At 40.3% G+C, this 21,401-nt stretch overlaps 1 protein-coding gene across 2 annotated transcripts in view; it reads left to right on the forward strand.

Moving 5' to 3' along the window:
- Window positions 1-468: 468 nt before the first annotated feature.
- The window catches only part of DPYS (dihydropyrimidinase), a 32,112-nt gene continuing 11,179 nt past the window's right edge, over window positions 469-21,401 (forward strand). The window contains exons 1-7 of one of the 2 annotated variants that reach the window (XM_071554000.1): window positions 469-868; window positions 3,314-3,472; window positions 5,572-5,751; window positions 6,612-6,801; window positions 17,574-17,730; window positions 18,684-18,825; window positions 20,664-20,806. In XM_071554000.1, coding sequence (XP_071410101.1) covers window positions 599-868; window positions 3,314-3,472; window positions 5,572-5,751; window positions 6,612-6,801; window positions 17,574-17,730; window positions 18,684-18,825; window positions 20,664-20,806 — 1,241 coding nt within the window. In that variant the 5' untranslated portion in view covers window positions 469-598. The remainder of the gene's footprint in view (window positions 869-3,313; window positions 3,473-5,571; window positions 5,752-6,611; window positions 6,802-17,573; window positions 17,731-18,683; window positions 18,826-20,663; window positions 20,807-21,401) is intronic. The other variant, XM_071553999.1, reaches the window with a different exon arrangement.

The following is a 21,401-nucleotide window of genomic DNA, read 5'->3' on the forward strand; positions in this document are numbered from 1 at the left end:
CTGTCTCGGCTGAGAAGAGTGTGATGTTTGGACCACCACAACGCTGCACTCTGCCTGCCCCTTTGCACAGACAGGACTCACAGGCTCCCTGGATACAGCTGCAGGGAGCTCAGGTCTCCCTTGGACTCCCCAGCCTCTTCTGTGGAGAGCTCAGGTCACACTTGGTTTCCTCAAATGCGGGTGCAAATAGCTTGGGTCACCTTTGGGCATCACAAGGTGACAAATGGCCTCATTTTCAAAGCATCCTGGCATGTTGTAAACCCCCAGGTTCATAGGACAGACTGGAGCAAGTGCCATGAGAACCGTACCACTCTCCTGGAAGTCTGGCTCACTTTCTCCGGACAGAGTCCGGAGCAGAAATGGCCTGATGCCAGTGCTCTGCCACCATGCAGCTCACTGAGCCACACTGGAGGTGGGAGGTGGAGCAGTCAGGGCCAGGGGGGCAGTTCATCCAGTGTCTATTTAAAGAGCACGGTGTGGTGTGTGTTTAGGGCTATTTGGAGATAACTATTGCTCTGGGAGGAGGGTGGGCAGTGAAATACTCTCAGGCAAGAGCAACTTTCTGAGCTGAGGCCTCATTCCCTCTTTCTAGGTTGGCATGCCACCCCAAAAACAGGTTCAGCAGAGACTTTTGATCAGGGGGGGGAAAGTTGTGAACGATGACCTCTCTGTGGTGGCTGATGTGTATGTGGAAGATGGAGTGGTGCAGCAGGTGGGACCAAACTTAAACCCAGAGCCCTCAACTGGACTCATTGTGCTGGATGCGACCAACAAGCTGGTGATCCCTGGGGGCATCGATACTCACACACACATGGAGTTCCCTTTTATGGGCAGCAGGTCAAAAGATGATTTCTATACCGGAACCAAGGTGAGTGCCATGTGGGTGTCTGTGTGTGCAACTGGACTTTCTCAGAGAGGGATATCTGCTGGTTATTCAGCATGACCTCTAAATGAGAGAGCAGAGTATGAATCAAGCATAGGCAATTGTTGCTGTCCCTTGACTGGGACATTGGCATAAGCAGTTGGGGTACTCAGAGGTCCACCTTCAACTAGTGTATTACTTGGGTTCCTTCAGAAACTATTCTGGCTGTGGGTGGCAAGTGTTAAGGGCAGGCATTTACCTTGGCTGTCAGTGTGCAGACTACAATGTGTATTGGTACGTGCATCAGGCTTCATACTTTTCTGAGCAAAGGTTAACTAAAGCAACAGTTTCATTCCCCACTTCCATTGGAGCACTTCTGTGGTAATCTGACATTTCTCCTCTGTTAGCATGGGGGATTGCACACTTTTGTCATTCACTTTGGAGCTTACTGAGTCTCTCAGAGTAAGTCCAGTTCAAATAAACCTTACAGAAATACCTAATTTCTCTCAGTTTTACACTTGAAGTAGTTTGATTTTTTTTTATTTCCAGCTTTTTAACTGATCTCATTATATTCCCTGCATGTGAATAGAGTATCAATTACTCATATTAACAGTATTATGCATCATGTCCATACAGTAAAATTGCAGAGCTCTCCAAATTTTTTAAGGTACTTTCTAAGAGCTTTGCTGTGAAGACTGAAATCTTTGCTCACAGAAGGCATCACTTTGCCCTGCTTGGCTTGTCTGTTAGCCAGCATCTTCAAACAGCCTATTATACCTTGTTCCACTCACAGCAGAACTGGAGTTTGCTAAAAAACAGAAGGTAATTGTACTTTCTGAGTTTTCTTTTAAAAACTTTTTGAGCTACTGGACAGAGAAGCTGCAAACCCAAGGCTGCATATACAAAACAAAATGTCCAGATAGTCACTTTGGTACCTACTAGAAGATTCTAGAGCCAGCTTAGTGATCAGATGTCGTTAGATACTGTGGATCTTCTTAACCCAGGTCAAAGTGTGGAAAGTGGGCAGAGAAATTCACTGAAGGTCATCTGACAAATATTTTAGCAAGAAATTTAGAGAGACAGAGTTGTGTTCCAACTATTGCAAAATACACTACAATGATTAGCTAATATGTACCCATTAAGTTAAATAAGTAAAGACACCTCTCTTTGCAAAGAGAGGGGGGGGAAAGACATTAGGGATAAAAAGAGACTTTTAGTGGAGTTGTGGAACATGTGACTTTTTTTTCTTGAAGTCTATAAATTTTCTTTAATTCTAAATCCTGTTTAACAAATAAGAAAATTGGTCTTGCTGAAAAATATTTGACAGTTTTAACAATGTTTCTTGAAGAAAGTGTTTTGTTGAATTCAACACAGACTTACAAATATTTATGTCACTCTCCAAACTTCTCATTTTGTAAAATGTACTGACATATTTACAATTTTACTTCTGAGTACTAAGTGAACAGAAGGAGAGAAGAGACTAATCTAGAAAAAGGAAAAGCAATAGAGCATGAATTTGAATTTTGTATATTTTTATCTGAAGTGGTTGCACCTGTTGTGGAAAGGGTTATTGTTTAGAGCAGTAGAAAGGATTTCTCTTGCTAATTTGGAATAGAGCAACAATTTCAGCCAAGGAATTTCTATATGTATAATTTCTGTTAGTCAAGGACCTGGTTTCTGTGAGTGACTAACAAAAATCCTTCAAAGGCAAAAAAAGAGGTGATAATTCTATTTTTCATAAAAGAGAGTAAAAAATACTGGTTGAAAAGAAATTTTTGGTCCTCATGCATCCCTGAAGAAAGGGACGGTTTATTTATTTATTTATTTATTTACTTGAAAATATTTATGTGAAGGATGTAAATGCCTCATTCTCTTTAAAAACATGCTATGCAGTTTTACTAAATTATATCCTGTCACTTATAAGAATAACTTTAAAAACACTTATACAAACCTTTCGGTATTAGACAAGAGTTTGATGATTTTTATGGTGTATTTTCAAACTAAATCAGTTTCTTTGTCATTTTGTGTCTGCTGCCCCTTAATACTTCCTTGTCACACAGGCTTGTTTTATTGCCTGTAGAGATTCCAAAGAAGCATTTTTCAACTTAACTTTAGTTTTCTGGTACTCTCAATTAAGGAAACTCACTGATGCATGTATGCTACAGACCCATCTCCACATCTAGGTTAAGTTTTTATACATGTGTGAAAGCTTTTCCTTTCAGCCTGAGAATTTCACCATGACTCTCCTCAATACCTTTTGAGAGTATCTTTCTCAAAGCAGATGAAATTAATCTTCCCAATCATTTTGCAAGTTCTGACTTATTTAGGGAACTCCTCAATGGCTTTTGGCTTTTCAGTGTGTCAAGATTAATTGTTGCACAGGGAGTTGGAGAGGGCGGGAGGACATTTGCATTCTCTCTGATGGCTAAATATTGATTCTCTTCTTTTCAGGCTGCTATAGCAGGGGGAACCACTATGATCATCGATTTTGCCATCCCTCAGAAAGGTTGTTCTCTTATTGAAGCCTTTGATACATGGAAAAGCTGGGCAGACCCTAAAGTCTGCTGTGATTATTCACTGCACGTGGCGGTTACATGGTGGAGCAACAAGGTAGAAACAAGAGCTGATTTTCAATTCCATGAACTGGTACCACAATGAATTTGAATTAGTCCTCACATGCCAAATGTAACTCACTAGCCATGTAATGGTAAACATTTGAAATAGCCTATACCCTTCTAAAAGTACATGTATTTGAAAAAAAATAGAGGAAATCTGCAGGCAGTCTATGTTTTTGGATAACACTGCATAAAGTTATAGGTAGTGGTTGTGCAAGACCAAGACCAGGCAGGCCAGAGGGGAAGAGATGTTCGCAATGATTTTGTCTCTTGTTACTTGAACACTTGTTATTTTATGTTCCGTTGAGTCTTGATGTAGTAATATCCCATTAAAGTAAAGCAGGACTGGCCCAAATAGAATATTGAATGTTAGATTATCTAAAAAACCTTCTTAGAATTTACATATGAGAGAATCATCCTTGTTGAGTGAATGTTTGCTAATAGCCTGAAAGCTTTACTGAATAAGTTAATTTTTCAGGTTCTTGATATCTATCTGTATGTGACCTATGTTTTACAAGATCACTTTGGATTCTCAGAGAGCTATGAATCAGTACATGGATATATTAAGTAAATTCCATTTTGAAATATGAGTACTTCCTCTAATTTTTAAAGTTTAAAATATATAAACAAAAGTCATCATTCTGCAAACAACACATCTTTGATATTCTGTGTACTGAGTGCTAAAATAGGCTGACTACAACTTCTAGCTTAAAGAAAAGGCATAAAATAAATTCTCCAGTGAAGTTTGAGTAATGAGCATTTGAAACAGCCTTAGCAGAGAACAGTGGAATTGTACTGAAAAATCCCATAAAAATGGGGAGGTGTAAATCAATGTAATGATCTGGATTATATTAAGAATTCATCTGTTTTTAAAGGCCATGATTAAAAGAAATAGAAAGGTCTCAAGTGCTGTAGCTGTAAAAGACCTGGATGAAGAAGACTGGTATTTCATGCCCTTCTGATTGAGTCTCATCTGCTTAGGATTCAAAGTATTGATTAAGAATATATATTCTTTACAATGCTCTCCCTTATTCACAATAAATAGGGAAGAAGAGAATAAATGACATGCCTCTATATTTGTGCCAGAGTAAGGCCTTATGTCATGTATTTATTTGGTAATTCCCCCTCAAGATATGCTCTCATCCCTCCTCTGGAAAAATAAAAAAAATTAATTCATAGAATCATAGAATCATAGAATCATAGAATCGATTGGGTTCCTTGAGTTTTGCATCATTCTCACTTTCCTTGGGCAGATCCAGCCAGATTATTAGACAGCAGATGAAAAGAAAAACATTTTAACTTTGGAAAGGAATTAATCCCTCATAAAATGTAATAGCATTACAGGAACATGTCAACTGTCACCTTTATTTTACTGGGAAGGGAGAGCCAAAGTTACATAATCTATGTTCCAGCTAACCAGCTGAGCAAGAAGCCTTTGGACAGAAATCTGTGTCTGTCTTTCTTTGGGACATAATGTTTTGCTGGGCTTCATTGACCCTAGCAGAAGCAGGGAAACCTATCAAGGAGGCATAGAAGCCAGAAACGATGAAAAAGCAGGCATGCATTTAGCATTTTGGAGCCATTTTGTTTTACAACAAAATATTTCAAAAGGCTGTGTGTTATTTAGAGTCAGGACAAAGCTCTAAGAGATGAGATCTTTTCTCAGTCTATTGTTTGCCAGAAGCTGAAGCCTATGACAATCTAATTTTGAAAATCAGTTTTGCACAAATGTCTGTGTGGTGTGAGTTGGATATATTGACTCTAATATTGGACTGGGTGTTTTCAACATCAGGAGGTTTATTTGGAATAAAATTCTGCATCAATACCTTCTGTAAAAAGCATTCCCTTCCTGCAATTTTCTTGCGCCTACAATATCTGCACTGCAGTGCTACTCATTTATATACTTCGAGAATCAATTTGATACAACAAGAACAACATAAGTCCGTCTTTAAATATGTGACTTGGACTGTTTGTACTGAACATGTTTGATTGGTGAGTAAAGGCTCAGCCTTCACACTTACAGTTTCTTTATACAAGATTACTAATACGTAAAATATAAGTGCTGTATTTTGAAAATTGTTGACTGTTTTTCAGGTAAAGGAAGAAATGGGAAATCTTGTTCGAAACAAAGGTGTCAACTCCTTCAAGATGTTTATGGCCTATAAAGATGTATACATGGTCAATGATGAGGAGTTATATTCAGCCTTTTCCTGCTGCAAGGAGCTTGGAGCAGTTGCTCAAGTCCATGCAGAGAATGGGGAGCTAATTGCACAGGTGCACATTTGATATTTTGTCCATTATAGTCATGAACATAGCTGGTCCTAACCCTTGGTGTACCCAGACATAGGCAGCTTATCTAATAGGAACAAATGCAGAAGTACGGAGAAAGCTTTGGTGACAGGGCACAAAAGACTCAACATCCCTCTACACGTAATTAGCCAGACTTCAGACTTGGCACTGCCAAATTCGTGCTGTGTGGAGGCACTGAGAGTATAACTACTGGTTGTACTACCTACCAGTTATAACTATAGTGGCTATACTAGATTAGTTTCTTCACCTATTCTAGTCAAATGTGCTTTGACTCTGCCCCAGGTCCCATAATGGAAATTAATTTACTGCTAAATGATCTCTAAACAGCAAATTTTAAGCTTTATGAAATTATAGTGGGGACAGTTTTATACTTCTTAAAACCTTGTAGTTTTTAGAGGCTCTGGATATACATCTTTGTGTCTAGTAAGGCTCTTTTCTTTTTCTGTTTCTTTTTTCCTTTCTTGTTTTTTTTCTTTCTTTTCCCCAGTGGGGGTTAGTACAGTTATCACGGTTACTGGCTGCAATCATTAAGAGTACATAGTAAGAGAGGTAAAGCGTTTTCAAAAGCAGTGATTTATCCCTGCAAGCCAGCAATGTGTGTTCTCTGAATTTCCTTAAGTATTCTGAGATCTGCTTTCATTGAAAGATATACTGGGTTTCAGATAAAACAACAATAACTTGTCTTGGAAAAAATAACTGCCTTCTTATTTTTTTTCCTTGAACTAGCTGCAATGTCTGGTTAAGAATCCATTTGACTGGCAGCATGTTCATGACAACATGGCTACACTTTAACTGACTTTTACATGTTTTTGTATGGTGTTCAGGGTGCGAAGAAGATGCTGGCAATGGGAATAACTGGCCCTGAGGGTCACGAACTCTGTCGTCCTGAAGAAGTGGAAGCTGAAGCCACACAAAGAGCAATTACCATAGCAAATGCTGTCAACTGCCCCCTTTATGTAGTCCACGTAATGAGTAAATCTTCAGCAAGGGTGATAAGTCATGCACGAAGAGAAGGTAAAAGTCCTGATTCTTTTATGCTTTGAAAATGGCATTGGAGGAAGGGTCATGACAAACCAAACACAGCGTCAGTGTCCTACTTATCACAGGTGCCATAAGGCTCAGAACATGGGTAAGTTTCTTGGAGTGGGATGGCTAAACTGTGTGTGTGCTGTTAGGCCCAAAGGAAGCAGTGTGGTAGAAGTGCAACGGGAATTGAGACTTTTCCTTCTCCCCAGGGCAAACTTTTTTCTCTTCTTACTGTACCTTCTGGGTCAAAGTGATTTCCAGAACAGCATGATTGCATTAAAAATTATGTGATCAGTCCAAGACAATAAATGGTCCGCTATTCTCCTCCCTTGAGCCTGCAAGAGTTTACCAGCTATTTAGATGAGAAATTCTACAGCACAGACCACATCATATGTTTACAGGCAGTGCCATAACATGACCCTGACTCCTATTAACTGGCACTTAGAAGTCACAGTGATGATGCCAAATGGCTGAAAACCTCCATTACCTCCAGGGTTTCTCATGTTTGCCCTGCAACATTCATAAATATTTCTGGTCAGCCAAGGGAGCTTGACGTTCTTGACCATCCTTTGGGCAGAGTAGAACCAGACTGAAGGCTGTAGGAGTTTAGGATGTTTTATCTCCTTACATATACATTCATCTAGAGCAGTCTGTGAAACTACAGCACTGTGAGGAGACTTTATTTAGATGGAAGGAGCAGGACAGAAACCCATGATTTGGAAGACCTAAAACTTTGTGGCATATCTGTCCTCATTATGCTTCTACATCTCTTTTACTTCATTTTTGTGTCTTTTGCATTTGCAGCTTGTTTTCACCTGGCCTAGAATGAACTGCATTCAGACCTCAGTTTCCTTATTTCTTGACTTTCGATAGTGCCTTCACAGGGTTATTAATATTAAAATGTAGCGTATGAGAGCTTGGTGAATTAAAGCCAGTGTGGTGTCATTGTGTTAGTATAGGTGTATGCTTATGCAGAATATGTGTTGATTACGACTTCTAGTAAGACTTAGTAGTAATTCAAGTTTATAAAAGAATTTACCAGAATATATTTTACTAGTGCATCTTTTGGTACTGTGCTATATTAGATTCCTCCACTAGATGACAGTGCAGTTGGGAATGTGGATTATATCCAGCAGTGCACAGTTTTATGTACATTCACAGGTGTGGTGTGAACATTAACTACAAGAAGCTGTAGCAACAGTTAAAATACTCAGATTAAAGACGAAACACTGGCTGTGAACACAAGAGAGATAGGATAGGAGGTGGTGTTTTATAATACACTATTCAAGTAAAGAATTTTATGCTGACAGTAAATACTGTAAAATATTGTTAGGCATGTGTTGTAAGAATAGTCTGCAGAGCTAGTTTGATAACTGATGATAAATGTATGATTCTTCAATAAGTAAAAAGAAGAAATTGGGACAACTTATGCTTATTGTGGTGCAAATTGTATTTTACAGCTTTCTTCTCTGATACAATCAGAGTCATTGATGCTTGCCTTTGTGCACAGCAACATATAACATCTCCTCATAATTAATATCTATTTGCATAGAACTGTACTTTTTAGAAAACAGAAATCTAAGACTGATTAAGAAATTTCAAAAGATAAGTAAAGGTAGTTACAAGAATTAAAGTTTTTAATGGAACTAATCTGAATAAATGTTGGCAATTAGACAGTCATTATTATTGGTTTCAGTAGAAGTTATTTTCCATTCTTCAGTGAAAAGTGGTACGAGTTCCAGACCAAAAGAAAATAATAATTCTCAAACCATTGTATGAGTGACATAAATAAAACTCATGTATTTTGGTGAAAGACATTTAACTTGGACAGGTTAAAAATGACTGAATTGTGACATCTCTGTAAACTCTTAAATACTGAAAGGCTCTTAAGCATTGGAAATATTCACACTAATACAGTTTATGCATCTTTCTGAGATGATTTTTCCATGTTTTGATGCTAGCTTCCTACTATTTACTCTTGTGAATTTTTTCATGGTCCTTTCCAAGCACTTAACATGAAGTACAAGGTGTGTGTATGCATATTCATCCCTGCCCTTGTTGGAGGAAGATTGATATCTCCTCCAGTTCCATCACTGACCTGAGAGGGTGATCGTCAGTGAGGAAAATATATTTTCTGAGGTACAGTGTGATACCAGTACTGAACATTGCTTCTCAAGTTCTATGGGATGGTGATTTTCCTAGTAAAAGATGTAAGTCAGAGCCCAATTCTTCTTGTCCTTCATTTAGCTATATAAGTTAAGAAATAATTTTAGAGATGAAAGGCCTTATACAGCTTGCTAAAGACATTAGGCATAATTCTGCTGTCTTCAAAGATCTATGTCTCAGACCTTAAGAGCTGAAGTCAGTCATACAGGCTGTAAAGGGATAGTAGTTCTTATTCTAGATTAAGTAAACTTTAAGAGAATCAAACAAGTGAAATTCTTCCCTTTTCCCCTTCATACCAAGCTTCACCATCTATATCTGCTCTGATTTCCAGCAACACATTCACTGAAGGAATCCTACAGATTGTACCAGCAAGTTTTTCGCATACATCAGTAATAGCTACTGAATATTTAACAGCAAATGCAAAATTTCCAGTTGGAGAGGGACAGGCTAATTCATGCCCCCATCCTGTTCTTTTTTGAGGGCCCTAACAGCCTGTTTGTCAAAAGCAATGGTTCATCAGTTCTCCACTGAGAGGGTCAAAGACAGCACCTCCTTATGAGAATTGTCCTTGATCATCTCAGTGGACAATTTCTTCACCCCTGTGCAAACCATGATCTTGAATCTTGGTAGAATAGGTAGAGGAACTGTATTCTTCTACAGAAGAGTAGTCTGATATATGTGTGTGCATGGAAGTCTTATTCTCTTAAGTTGGAATACAAAACCCATCATCCTCCTATTGCGTAAAATCTTCCCTACAATGAGAAAACAAGGCTATAGAATGCTTGTCAGACAGTGCAGCTCCTTCCCCTTGTTAGGACTACCTACTGGGGAAAATTGATGTGGCCCTTTTACCCATTCCTTCTGCCAGAAATGCCTATGGAGTAAGCAAGGCTAATAAAATGTGATGTAGGGATAGATGATTTATACTATCTCCTCCTAAAAATGCTTTCAATCTAAGTGCACTAAAGGCTGGAGATCATAGAATCATAGAATGGCTTAGCTGGAAGGTACCTTAAAGATCATCTAGTATGATGATTAAAGATCATGTCCCTTTCCTCATTTAACTGTGCTGTTAGAGCCAGGGAAATGAGAATGTCTAATGAAGATCAGAGCTGGAGAGCAAAACCTTACTAAAAAAGTCAATCATAAATTGCTTCTCCTTTTTTAAAAAGTGCAGAAAAAATATGTACTTGGCCAGATTCCAAGAAGCCTGCTTAGACTTCTAAGGTCTATTTGTACTATCAGTCATGGGTTAAGTCTCCTCTTAGTGAGAGGAGGAGCATCTCCATAGCTGAGGGTATACAGACTCTCAAGCTGATTCTGAGCACAGGAGTGCAACTAAAAATCCCAACTTTTTAGGTGCCTCGTGCAGGACATCTCAGGTCCAGACTGCATAAAGCCTAACTGATGCAATGCTATGCCTAATTTAATAAACCCTGCCTTGCAGTCCTGCTCCTTTCAGAGCATAGCCTGTAAGTATCTTTGCCCCATATGGCCTTTTCTTAAGTGCTTCTAAAACTTCCACTAGAATAAGCACATACAGACCAGTTTTTCAAGGTTTTAAATGTTAGTTGTTTTTTATCAATATTGTAACTCTGTGTGAGTTCTGATACATAGTAAAATAAATTGCAATTGAATGTTCTTCTCTTTTATAAAGTAATATATGTGAAAATAACTCCTGATAGTCAGTTTGGACCTCTGATGAAGAAGTCACCTGATCCACAGTGATTTTTCCAGCAGCTCAAAGATGTCAGAAAGACCAAACAACAGAACAATTTCTGGTTATTTTTTTAATGATTGAATGCAGGCAAACATAACAAATGGAAAGGCCTGATTTATTACTTTCCTTTTCGTCTCCGCAGACACCCCCTTGTCACTGGGGAGAAGCTTGTGTGCCCTCATGAGGTTGAGAGCTATGCTGGCGCTGGTATGTGCTTCCAGTAGGGTCTCCCATGCCAGACAGGTCTCAGCTGAAGGGTCAGACAAAGTGTGTCCACAGGCAGGATGGGCTCACTAGCCCTCTGACAACCATCCTAGGAGAAGGACAACTCTAACTCCAAACCTGGGCAGATGGAGCTCGCTTAGCCCTGTAAGACCATCCATCTAAGAGAAGGATACTCTAACCAAACCTATATCCTGAGGTATTCGCTGTCACCGTCCAAGCTCGCTAGGCCGTGGCAGATGAACCTTAGGAGTAAAAGCTGGGGCCAGTTCTGCGCACACTGTGCCTCACCTAAAAAATCCATTGCTCAGGCTCAAAGGGTTCACCCACATTGCAAAGCCCTACAGCAACAGGCAAGGATCAAAATGGTAGGTGATAGGAAGTGCTGGAAGCTGCAGACCCAACTCTGCATGCAGGTGGTTCAGGGCAGTGGTCATTTGAGACTGACTACAGAGATGACAGTTTTGTGAGGCAGCATCCTGAATGACCAAGCAGCCTTTTTCAAGGAGACCAATGCTTGCTCCACATGGAGAGGGGCCTAACAAAGGTGGCCTAAACAAAGCTCATCTCCACCCCTCACCCAGTTGGCTAACCACGACTAATGGGCATCTTCTGATGCGGTCAAACAAAGGCAAAGAGACAAAGGCATACACCTGCCTCCAAAGGTGTGTTCAAATTGACACTCACATGTTGGAACATTAGAACTATGCTTGATACTGGGGATAGTGGATGTCCTGACCATTGTTCTGCTCTAATTGCCCATGAACTGTCACGACTCAACATCAACATTGCTGCTCTCAGTGAAGTTCATCTTCATGAGGAAGGCAGTCTTAAAGAACATGGTGCTGGCTACACATTCTACTGGTCAGGCAAACACAAAACTGAAAGTCACCTTTCAGGAGTTGGCTCCACAATTAAAAACTCCATCACCTCCAAACTTGAAAATTTGCTGACAGGTCATTCTGATCGCATTATCTCCTTACCCCTCCCACTGCACAACAAGCAACATGTTGTTCTTTTTAGCATATATGCCCCAACTCTTCAAGCTGACCCAGCAGACAAAGACCAACCTGTGCCGCTTCACCCAAAAGGTTCCTGCAGATGATGAGATCATAATCCTTAGTGACTTCAGTGTCAGAGTAGGAAAGAATTCTGAAGCACAGAAAGAAGTACTGGGCAAGCATGGTGTTGGAAACTGCAATTACAGTGGATGCCTCCTGCTAGAGTTTTGTGCAGAACAGCAGCTCACCATCACCAACACTATCTTTCAACAGAAAGACAGCCTGAAGACAACCTGGATGCCTCCTCGATCCAAGCACTGGCACCTCATTGACTATGTCTTAGTGCAACAGAGATGTGTTGGTGATGTCCATCATACTGGAATGTTGCCTAGCACAGAATGTCAAACAGACCATCGCCTTGTGCATTGCAAACTTAACCTCCACTTCTAGCCCAAACCTAAGAGAGGCAGCATTTCAAGGGGGAGGCTCCAAGTTAACAATCTTCAAACAGCTACAGTGAGAGACAGCTTTCAGGTAAACCTTCAAACTAGATTTAAAGATAATCCCATAGATCCCTCTCCTGAAGCGCTTTGGCAACATATTAAAAATAACATCCTGCAGTCCTCTGAAGAGTCTTTAGGGTTCTCCTCCAAGAAAAACAAAGACTGGTTTGATGAAAACAATCAAGAGATCCAGGAATTGTTGAAGAAGCAGAGAACTGCTCACCAAGCACACTTTGCTCAGCCATCTTGCCATGTAAGAAAAGCCGCCCTTCGTCTTGCATGCAGTAAGCTCCAACAGAAGGTTTGAGACATCCAGAACAAATGGTGCTCAACCTAGCAGAAAAGACTCAACTATGCACAGATTTGGCTGAACACAGAGGATTCTATGAGGCCCTGAAAGCAGTGTATGGACCAATGGGAAATAGACCAGACTATGAAATATGGAAAGAAGAAACTCTGATACGGACCTTGGAGGAGGACATTGGTGGCAAGCAGCAGACCTGACCTCCTGCACGTATAAGACTGTTGTTGGAGTTTAAAAGTTATGCGTTTTACTTGTAGGGGGTTTTAGTCCAGGAAGTCTTCTGTATCGTTTCCTGCATTGCTGTCACCCCATTCCCTGTCTTTCTCTGTCTTCCCTGGAGGCTCTGTTCCCCGATGAGTTGCCACGCACTCAATTAGGCGCAGGCATTGTCTGCTGTGCCAGGACAGCCCCACCCAGGGGGTGTCCTTCACCCTGCCTTGCACTGTGGCAATGGCAGCAGCCAGAACTTGCCCGGCCATGCCCCCACCGGGCCACGATGAGCCCCTGCAGGTCCAAGCCAGGGCAGCTCCATGCCGAGATTCCCCTGCCTCATGTAGCAGGTGCAGTCAAAGGCTCAGCAATTCAGCACGTTACACAACAAGTAATGAAAAATTAATTGGATGCAGCCCCTACTATGGGAGAGACACTTAGGGCCATACAGCAGGTAAAAACTAGCAAGGCAGCTGGAGTTGATGGAATTCCACCCGGAATCTGGAAGCATGGATGTCAAGCGCTCCATGCCAAATTCCACAAGCTTGTAGTACATTGCTGGCAGCAAAGCGAACTACCATCAGATCTCCATGACGCAGTCATCAGCACCCTGTACATAAAGAAAGGAGAAAACTCAGACTGCTCAAATTACTGAGGTATTACTTTGCTCTCCACTGCTGGTAAAATCCTTGCAAGAATACTTTTGAACAGATTAGTACCCACTATTGCAGAAGAACTTCTATCTGAAAGCCAATGTGGTTTCAGAGCTGATAGGAGCACCACAGACATGGTGTTTATTCTCAGACAACTGCAAGAGAAGTGTAGGGAACAGAACAAAGGACTCTATGTAGCTTTCATTGACGTCACCAAAGCTTTTGACACTGTGAGCAGAACAGGCCTGTGGCAGAGCTTGGAACGTTTAGGATGTCCTCCGAAGTTCCTCTAAATGATCATCCTGCAACATGAGGATCAGCATGGACAACTCAGATATGGCGATGCACTCTCTAAGCTTTTTCCAATAACCAATGGTGTGAAACAAGGTTGCATTCTTGCACCAACTCTATTCACAATCTTCTTCAGCATGATGCTCCAAAGGGCCACGGCAGTCCTCGATGAAGAAAATAGCATCTACATCCAATATCATACCGATGGAAGCCTCTTCAACCTAAAGTGACTGAAGACCTACACTAAGACTCTGAATCACCTTGTCCATGAGCTGCTTTTTGCTGATGATGCTGCCCTTGTTGCTCACACAGAAGCAGCTCTGCAGCGCTTAACATCCTGCTTTGCAGAGGCTGCTGAGCTTTCTGGGCTGGAAGTCAGCTTAAAGAAGACAGAAGTTCTCTACCAACTTGCACCTCAAGAAGTCTTCCATCATCTTCACACCACCAGAGGTGAATCAGAGCTTAAGTCAGTCCAGCAGTTTGCCTATCTAGGAAGCATCATTTCCTCGGACAGTAAGATTGAAAAAGAGACAGGCAACAGGTTAGCAAAGGCATACAGAGCCTTTGGAAAACTCCATAAAAGAGTCTGGTGCAATAAACACCTGAGGAAAAGTACAAAGATTAGTGTCTACAGAGCCATTGTACTGTCTACTCTTTTATATGGGTCTGAATCATGGGTCATCTACTGCCACCACCTGCGGCTTCTCGAATGCTTCCATCAGCGCCGCCTCTGCACAATTCTAAACATCCACTGGACTGATTACGTGACCAATGTGTCCGTTCTTGAACAGGCAGGGGTCACCAGTATTGAGGCCATGCTGATGAGAATGCAGCTGCGCTGGGCAGGGCACGTCTCCAGGATGGAGGATCACCGCCTTCCGAAGATTGTGCTCTATGGTGAACTCGCCACCGGCTGCCGCAAGAGAGGAGCCCCAAAGAAGAGATTACAAGGACTCCCTGAAACAACACCTCAGCCTTGGCCATATTGACTGCCACCAATGGTCCACTCTGGCCTCCAATCGGGATTCATGGAGACACACCATTCACTACGCTGCTGCTTCCTTTGAGAACACAAACAGAATCAGTCTCAAGGAGATAAGACAACACAGAAATAACCGTTCCTCGCCAATTTCACCAAAGGAGACTTTCCATTGTGCCTTTTGTGACCAGACTTGCCTATCCTGTACTGGCCTTTTTAGCCATTAGCACGCTTGCAGCAAGCGTGGGTAATGTCCTTCCTGAATCTTAATTTGTGAAGCCTAGCCATAATGATGACTCTTCTTTTATGCCTATAGGCAGAAGCCAATCATGTTTGAAGAACCTTAATGCAGAATTTCATTGTTGTCAATTGAGCTAAAGGAGCTTTGATGCATAATTTCCCTGTGATTTGGATTAAAGCAGAATCTTGATATTTTTTTTATTCTTCAGTCTGGCTAGTCATGGTCCAAATTAAATGCAAGAAATATCACAGTCAGCAGAACTGTCCAGCGGTAGTCTGTTGAAACTGCAATGTACAGACTCAAAATCACTTGCAGAAATAGCCTCTACTTCTTCCCACTCATGGGAACAAAAGAAGCCAGTCAAGTCAAATTCTGACTGCAGAAAGGAGCTGTGGTACATAAGTTAGAATTAACTCAGCATATCTGTCTGGAAGCTTGGAAACTTCCTTTCACTTTGATTTTGTGAAACTGAGACAAGAAAATTATTTATGGAAGCTAAAAACTTTCTCCTTTACTGCCATTTTTTTAGTCATTTATAGATATGTCCCAATGATTCATAGTTCAGGTTTACTTTGGGTAGAAGTTTCTTTAGCTCTTTTAGCTCTTTTAGATGCAGTAGGAGAGACACACAACACACTTCCCCCTCCCTCCCCTTTCTGTTGGCTTTGATCATAAAAAATCTGCCAAAAGCCTAATAAATGTGACAGATTTGTTATATGTAAACCAGAATTTTTCTCAATACACCTAGGTTTGCGGCAGCCTGTCCTCAAATATAGTGTTTGGAGTTTCCCAGGGAAGGCCAAGGTCTCCTAACAGGAGTCAGGGATAACTGCATTAGGAAAACACTAATCTGCCTCAAACCTCCTAACTGAGTGAGTGGTCATATCACTTCTACACATGGCTTCATAGTCAGTGCATTAAGTTCTGAACATAAGATGCAGAAACCAATAAATAACTGCCTAAGTCATGATTTCAAGTCTAAAACCTGGTGGTTTCCCTCTGAGCTCAAGTGTAAATCTATAATATACGTATGTAAGTGGGACTGGGAGCTTTGAATGCTACAAGCCAAGATGAGCATGTTCAGCATACTGAGGTGGCTGTAGGAAATTAACAAGGGTAATAGGCAGTCTTTAGGCTTTGCAAGAAGTTGTACTATGTAGTACTTGAAGTAAACATAGTAATCTCAATGCACATCTTGAAACCGTGTAGAAATAAAATAGTGTGAGGGATTTTCACGTCTAGCACTGACAACGGAAGGAATGGCACCACTGCAGTGGGAAACACATTTTGAAAAGAATGGAGCTCCTCAGTAGCTACTCATGCTAATGTACAGGTTGCAATTAAGTGGCACACAGAAGTTGCTTTCCAACAGTACCATGAATGTGTGACTTATATGCAGAAAGACAGAAAGGCCACTGTCTTGTATTACCAAGGAATTACCAGATGAGGCCTTGCTGGGTTAATACAGTGGTAGTTCCAATGAAAACTGAGCCTGGAGTGAAATCTTGGATCCACACAAAATGCCCACAGTCTGTAAGGGAGTAGGGGAGGGAGAAGTCTTATGGGGATCCAGCAGAGACTGACTTTACCCAGCACCAAACAGCCTATGAATGGGTGACCATTGCGACTGGAGGCATTACTACTGGCTGGCTCCAAGACCTGCAAAGTGGCTGGACAACTTCCTCAGGGAGTAAAACATCTTGTTCTGATGAGTTTCAAACCTATGTTACCCAGGAGGAAAAGGTAGTTAAAATATGTTAGCTCTGCCCAAAGGCGAATGGGCAGTCTGGGTCAGTGTGAAGAAACTAAAATACTGCGCAGGAGGAGTAAAGATTAAAATTTGGGACATAACTTTTAAAACTAAATTATTTATATATATATATATATATATATATATATATTTATTTATTTATTTATTTATTTATTTATTTATTTATTTTGGAAATGTTTTTACACTTTTTAGTTTATATCTGGTGCTATGTTGTTCATCCCAGCACAATTATTGCCTGACAACTAGAAGTACCCCCTTGCAAATTCTGTATGTGATATATATTAACTAACCTTGTTATATAGTCAGTAATTTCAGGGCACCAAACAGGGGCTACCAAGTGTATGAATCTTGAACATAATTAATGTAACCGAGGACTGTGTTCCTTTTGAAATCTCAATCACATGTCTTGTAAACAGAGTGTAAAACCCATTATAATATATCTGTCAACAATTTAATTAAAAAACTTGCCCAAGCAATGTTCTTATAAGGAAATATATTGTGAGATCACCAGCAGAATATTCAGAACAAAGATGCTGTGTTATAGCTTAATTTATTATGTCTTTCCATATGTTGGTGTTTAATTTGAAACACTTATTCAAATTTAAATTCATTGCCACCAAAAAGATCCTTAACAGAAAAAATACAAGGTATGAATTTTTATGTTGTTTGATGATGATACTGTTGTTTGATATTTTTCAGGAAAGGTGGTTTATGGGGAGCCTATTGCTGCTAGTCTTGGCACTGATGGCACCAACTACTGGAATAAAGACTGGGCTCATGCTGCAGCATATGTGATGGGACCTCCATTGAGACCAGATCCATCTACTCCTGGTTTCCTCATGAACTTACTGGCCAAGTAAGCAGATGAACAAGCACTAACAGCAAATACCCAAATGTGCAGCAAATTCTGTCTGGAGTATATAATAGCTGGTTGAGGCTCTGGAGATTTTCTAAGTATAGAATGTTATGTTATCAGGAAGGAGAAATGGAAGGTGAAATCATAAATGGAAACATTTCAGCTTCAGATTTAGTTTCTCTGAATTCTTGTGGCTTTCTCTCCCCCTTTGATTTTATTCAATAAGCCTTGCCTTGTTAATACTTCAGCAAAAATTTTTACATGGTCAGAAGGACAGTAAGGCCGGAGGTCCCTGAGAAATGTGGAAAGTGAGGTCACAACTAGGTTTTCTTGTTGTTTTTTTTTTGTCATCTGCCTTTTTCACTTAAAAATTGAATGTTGCATAAAAAAAAAAAAGAGTCTACTAACTTCTGAAGGTACATATAAGTTATCCACTTCATAATATCTCCTTCAGAAGAAAGTAGAAAAGGAAGTACCTCTCAGATACCTGCTGTTAACAGAGTGTGTGCTTTGCTGGTATTACTCCATGAAAGGGTTGAATGTGACCAAAGAGCCTGTGAAGGTGTGCCTGAGGCCTGGCTGATTGTTGTGCAGATCTGTAGTAATTTCACTGGGCATAGGGAGTGACACACACTAAAATTGCCCAAAGTGAGGATGAAATCAAGCCGCTTGCTCTGGGCAAAGTGGGACTCTTGTGGGACAACTTTGACATACCCAGAGAAAAGTGTTAGTGTTGATGCTTGGTTTCTTCTGAGGAGTTTCTGAAGAGGAAACTACTTCATAGAGAAACTTGCTGTTACTGTGGAGGCTGGTGCTGAAGACAGGCTTGCAGGTCATATCAATTTTTCCTGGAGAGATAACTGGCTGGATCCACCCAGCCTTATAGCATGTTTTCCTGTATGCCACTGTCTGGTACATACTCTGATTCATAAACGAACTTTGTTTCTCTGTAGTGGTGACCTATCTGTGACAGGGACGGACAATTGCACCTTTGATATATGCCAAAAAGCTCTGGGGAAAGATGACTTCACAAAAATTCCTAATGGAGTGAATGGTGTGGAAGACAGAATGTCAGTCATATGGGAAAAAGGTGTTGTAAGTATATCAAAATGTCTGAACATGGAGGTAATTTTTTTCTCAACAAAATATAATCTTTCAGCAGTTATTAACTCTCCAGTTTTATCAAGTGTGTTTATCATACAATAACGCATTTGATTGAAGACTGTAACAGAGTCCTTGCTAACTCTCACTTTATGGCTCTGGAAAATGGAAGAAGGTGCTTAAAATATATCACTGAAGAATCATTTCTATCATTCAGCAATAAGGAATTGCTGTTTCAGTGGTAGTGCACAGTACATTTCCTTTCAGCATTTTTTTCAACTGATGAAATGAAAATAAAAGGAAAGAAGTACCCACAGTTTCAACTTGATCAGCTCTGTATTTTTTCCTCTTTGATCTGTCTCAAACTTAGCTGTTGGAGAAGTTTCTGCACTAGGTATATCTGTCAAATTCTAATTGATGTTTTAAGAAATGCTTCTCTAATGTGTGGCTCAGTTGTGTGATATGAAATGAGCATCTTCAAGTCCCACTGACTTCAGATTCTCAGTACCAATACAGGAATGCTCAGTGCTTCTCTGGACAGTGTCTGATGAGAGAGAAGGTGAGGCAATTGGCTGGGGGATCTGATGCATATTGGGTGTTATGATTGCTCTGGCTAATACAAAACTGTTAAGTCCTGGAGGCTCTAATTCTATTTAATGTTAAGTTCTCTTGCAGTAGTGAAGTCATATTGATAATGTGCTGTGGTGTGAAGCATATTTACTTGCCACACTAGAGTTACCTACCTCACACACTTGGTAAGGATGTGGTTCATGATCTCTCTTGTTTATAGTTTTTGGGATTCAGCTCCAGATGGTATATACAAAACCACACACTCCTGCCTATATTAAGGTGTGGCATAGCTCTAGTGTGATTTTTTTATCATGTAAACTGAAATCTAGCTTGTGGTTCATAGGACAGTGAGACATGAATAGGCACATCAGTGCTGCTTTTGAACAGCGTATCCTGTTGGGCAAGTCAATTTTATAAAAGTTCTTCAACTGGTAATATCTTCCCTTTTTCATTTCTAAAATATTACACAACTGTGTAATGTTTGTCTGGACAGCTTCCCTCCCTTCCCACACATCATTATTTAGAAGAGAAATGTTCACCATTTTCATTATGCTTTTCTTCTCAGATGACTGCTCACAGGCCACCATATAAACATGTTTTTATGTCATTTGATTCCTAGGCTGACTATGCACAATATTACTGCCAGTGTAGCTGGCTTTCCAAGCAAAAAAGAGTCATGAAGACTGGATTAAATTAGTTATATTGCAGTGGACAGACCCAAGACACATATACATTCATTTTTATTTTCCATTTTGCTGATGTGTCGCATCTTAATTTCAACATTTACTGAACACTACTATCCTCTGTGTAATTGGTGAAGAAATTTGTGAGTCAGTTTTCCTATTTACACATTGTGCCTTGCCTCTCCTTCATCATCTTCTAGACTCTCCTCAATACTGTCTCACCATTTTCCAAAACCTAGATACTTGGGAGACGTTATGTTTCCTAAGGAAACTGCTGAGCAGAAGTACAGACTTAAAGCCAGCAAAAACATTGGATTTCAGGACTGTAGGACTGGGTCCACTAAGAATTTGGCTTTGAAGTTGTCTTTTTTTTCCCTCTTTGCTGTGGGATAAAGTAACATAAATTTATTGTATTCAGTGAAAGTACATTGCAGTATGTGCATCTGAGACAAACAGGTATTTTCACTTCTTTTAAACCCTTCAATATGACATTAAAAATGTGATATCACTCATCCTAGTTTTTTCTACAGGAGGAACATTAAAAAAGTAATGAGTTTGCTTTTGTGTACTCTTTTGCAGTACAGTGGAAAAATGGATGAAAACAGATTTGTAGCTGTTACTAGCACAAATGCAGCAAAAATCTTTAACCTCTACCCAAAGAAGGGGAGAATTGCTGTAGGTTCTGATGCTGACATTGTAATTTGGGATCCTAAAGCTACAAGGTATGTATGGGAACTTATTTTCCCCCATCCCAGCATTTCTGCAGGGAGCTAATATCTCAAAGCCTTTGTACAACAACAAGCCTTTGGGTGAGGTTAGGGTGTCATTCAATGGCACCTCATGTGAATTAGCTACAGGCTTTTTATACCCCACAGTAGTGTATGAAAGGAGAGATCTTTGATCTCTAGATAGATTAAAAAATATTCTTCTAGATTGCTGACCAAGTGCAAAAATTAAAGTCTATACATTATGCAACAAGGGTGTCATATCCTAAGAGTAAAAATAACCACTTTGGGATTTTAGAGTAAATCTGCTCAGTGCTGGAGAGCAGGGAGAAGAGCCTGTGTTGCTGCAGGGGGATCTGTAACAAGCTTGTGTTTGGAATTTACAGCTGCTTCAAACATATTCAAAGGTGGAGAACTTATTTCTGAAGCTCAGCCTGTTCATGCTTCAGCTTTTATTTAAGTCTTCTGACTGTAGGCACTGTAATTCTGCTAGAAGAGAGCTGGACACAACAACAGATGCACAAAAGGTGTCCTTTGTTCTCACCCTGCTTGACATGATGCCATGGTACATTTTTGATAGAAAAGATATGCA

Source organism: Pithys albifrons, chromosome 4 (genome assembly GCF_047495875.1).
Source record: "Pithys albifrons albifrons isolate INPA30051 chromosome 4, PitAlb_v1, whole genome shotgun sequence".
Classification (NCBI taxonomy): Eukaryota; Metazoa; Chordata; class Aves; order Passeriformes; family Thamnophilidae; genus Pithys; species Pithys albifrons.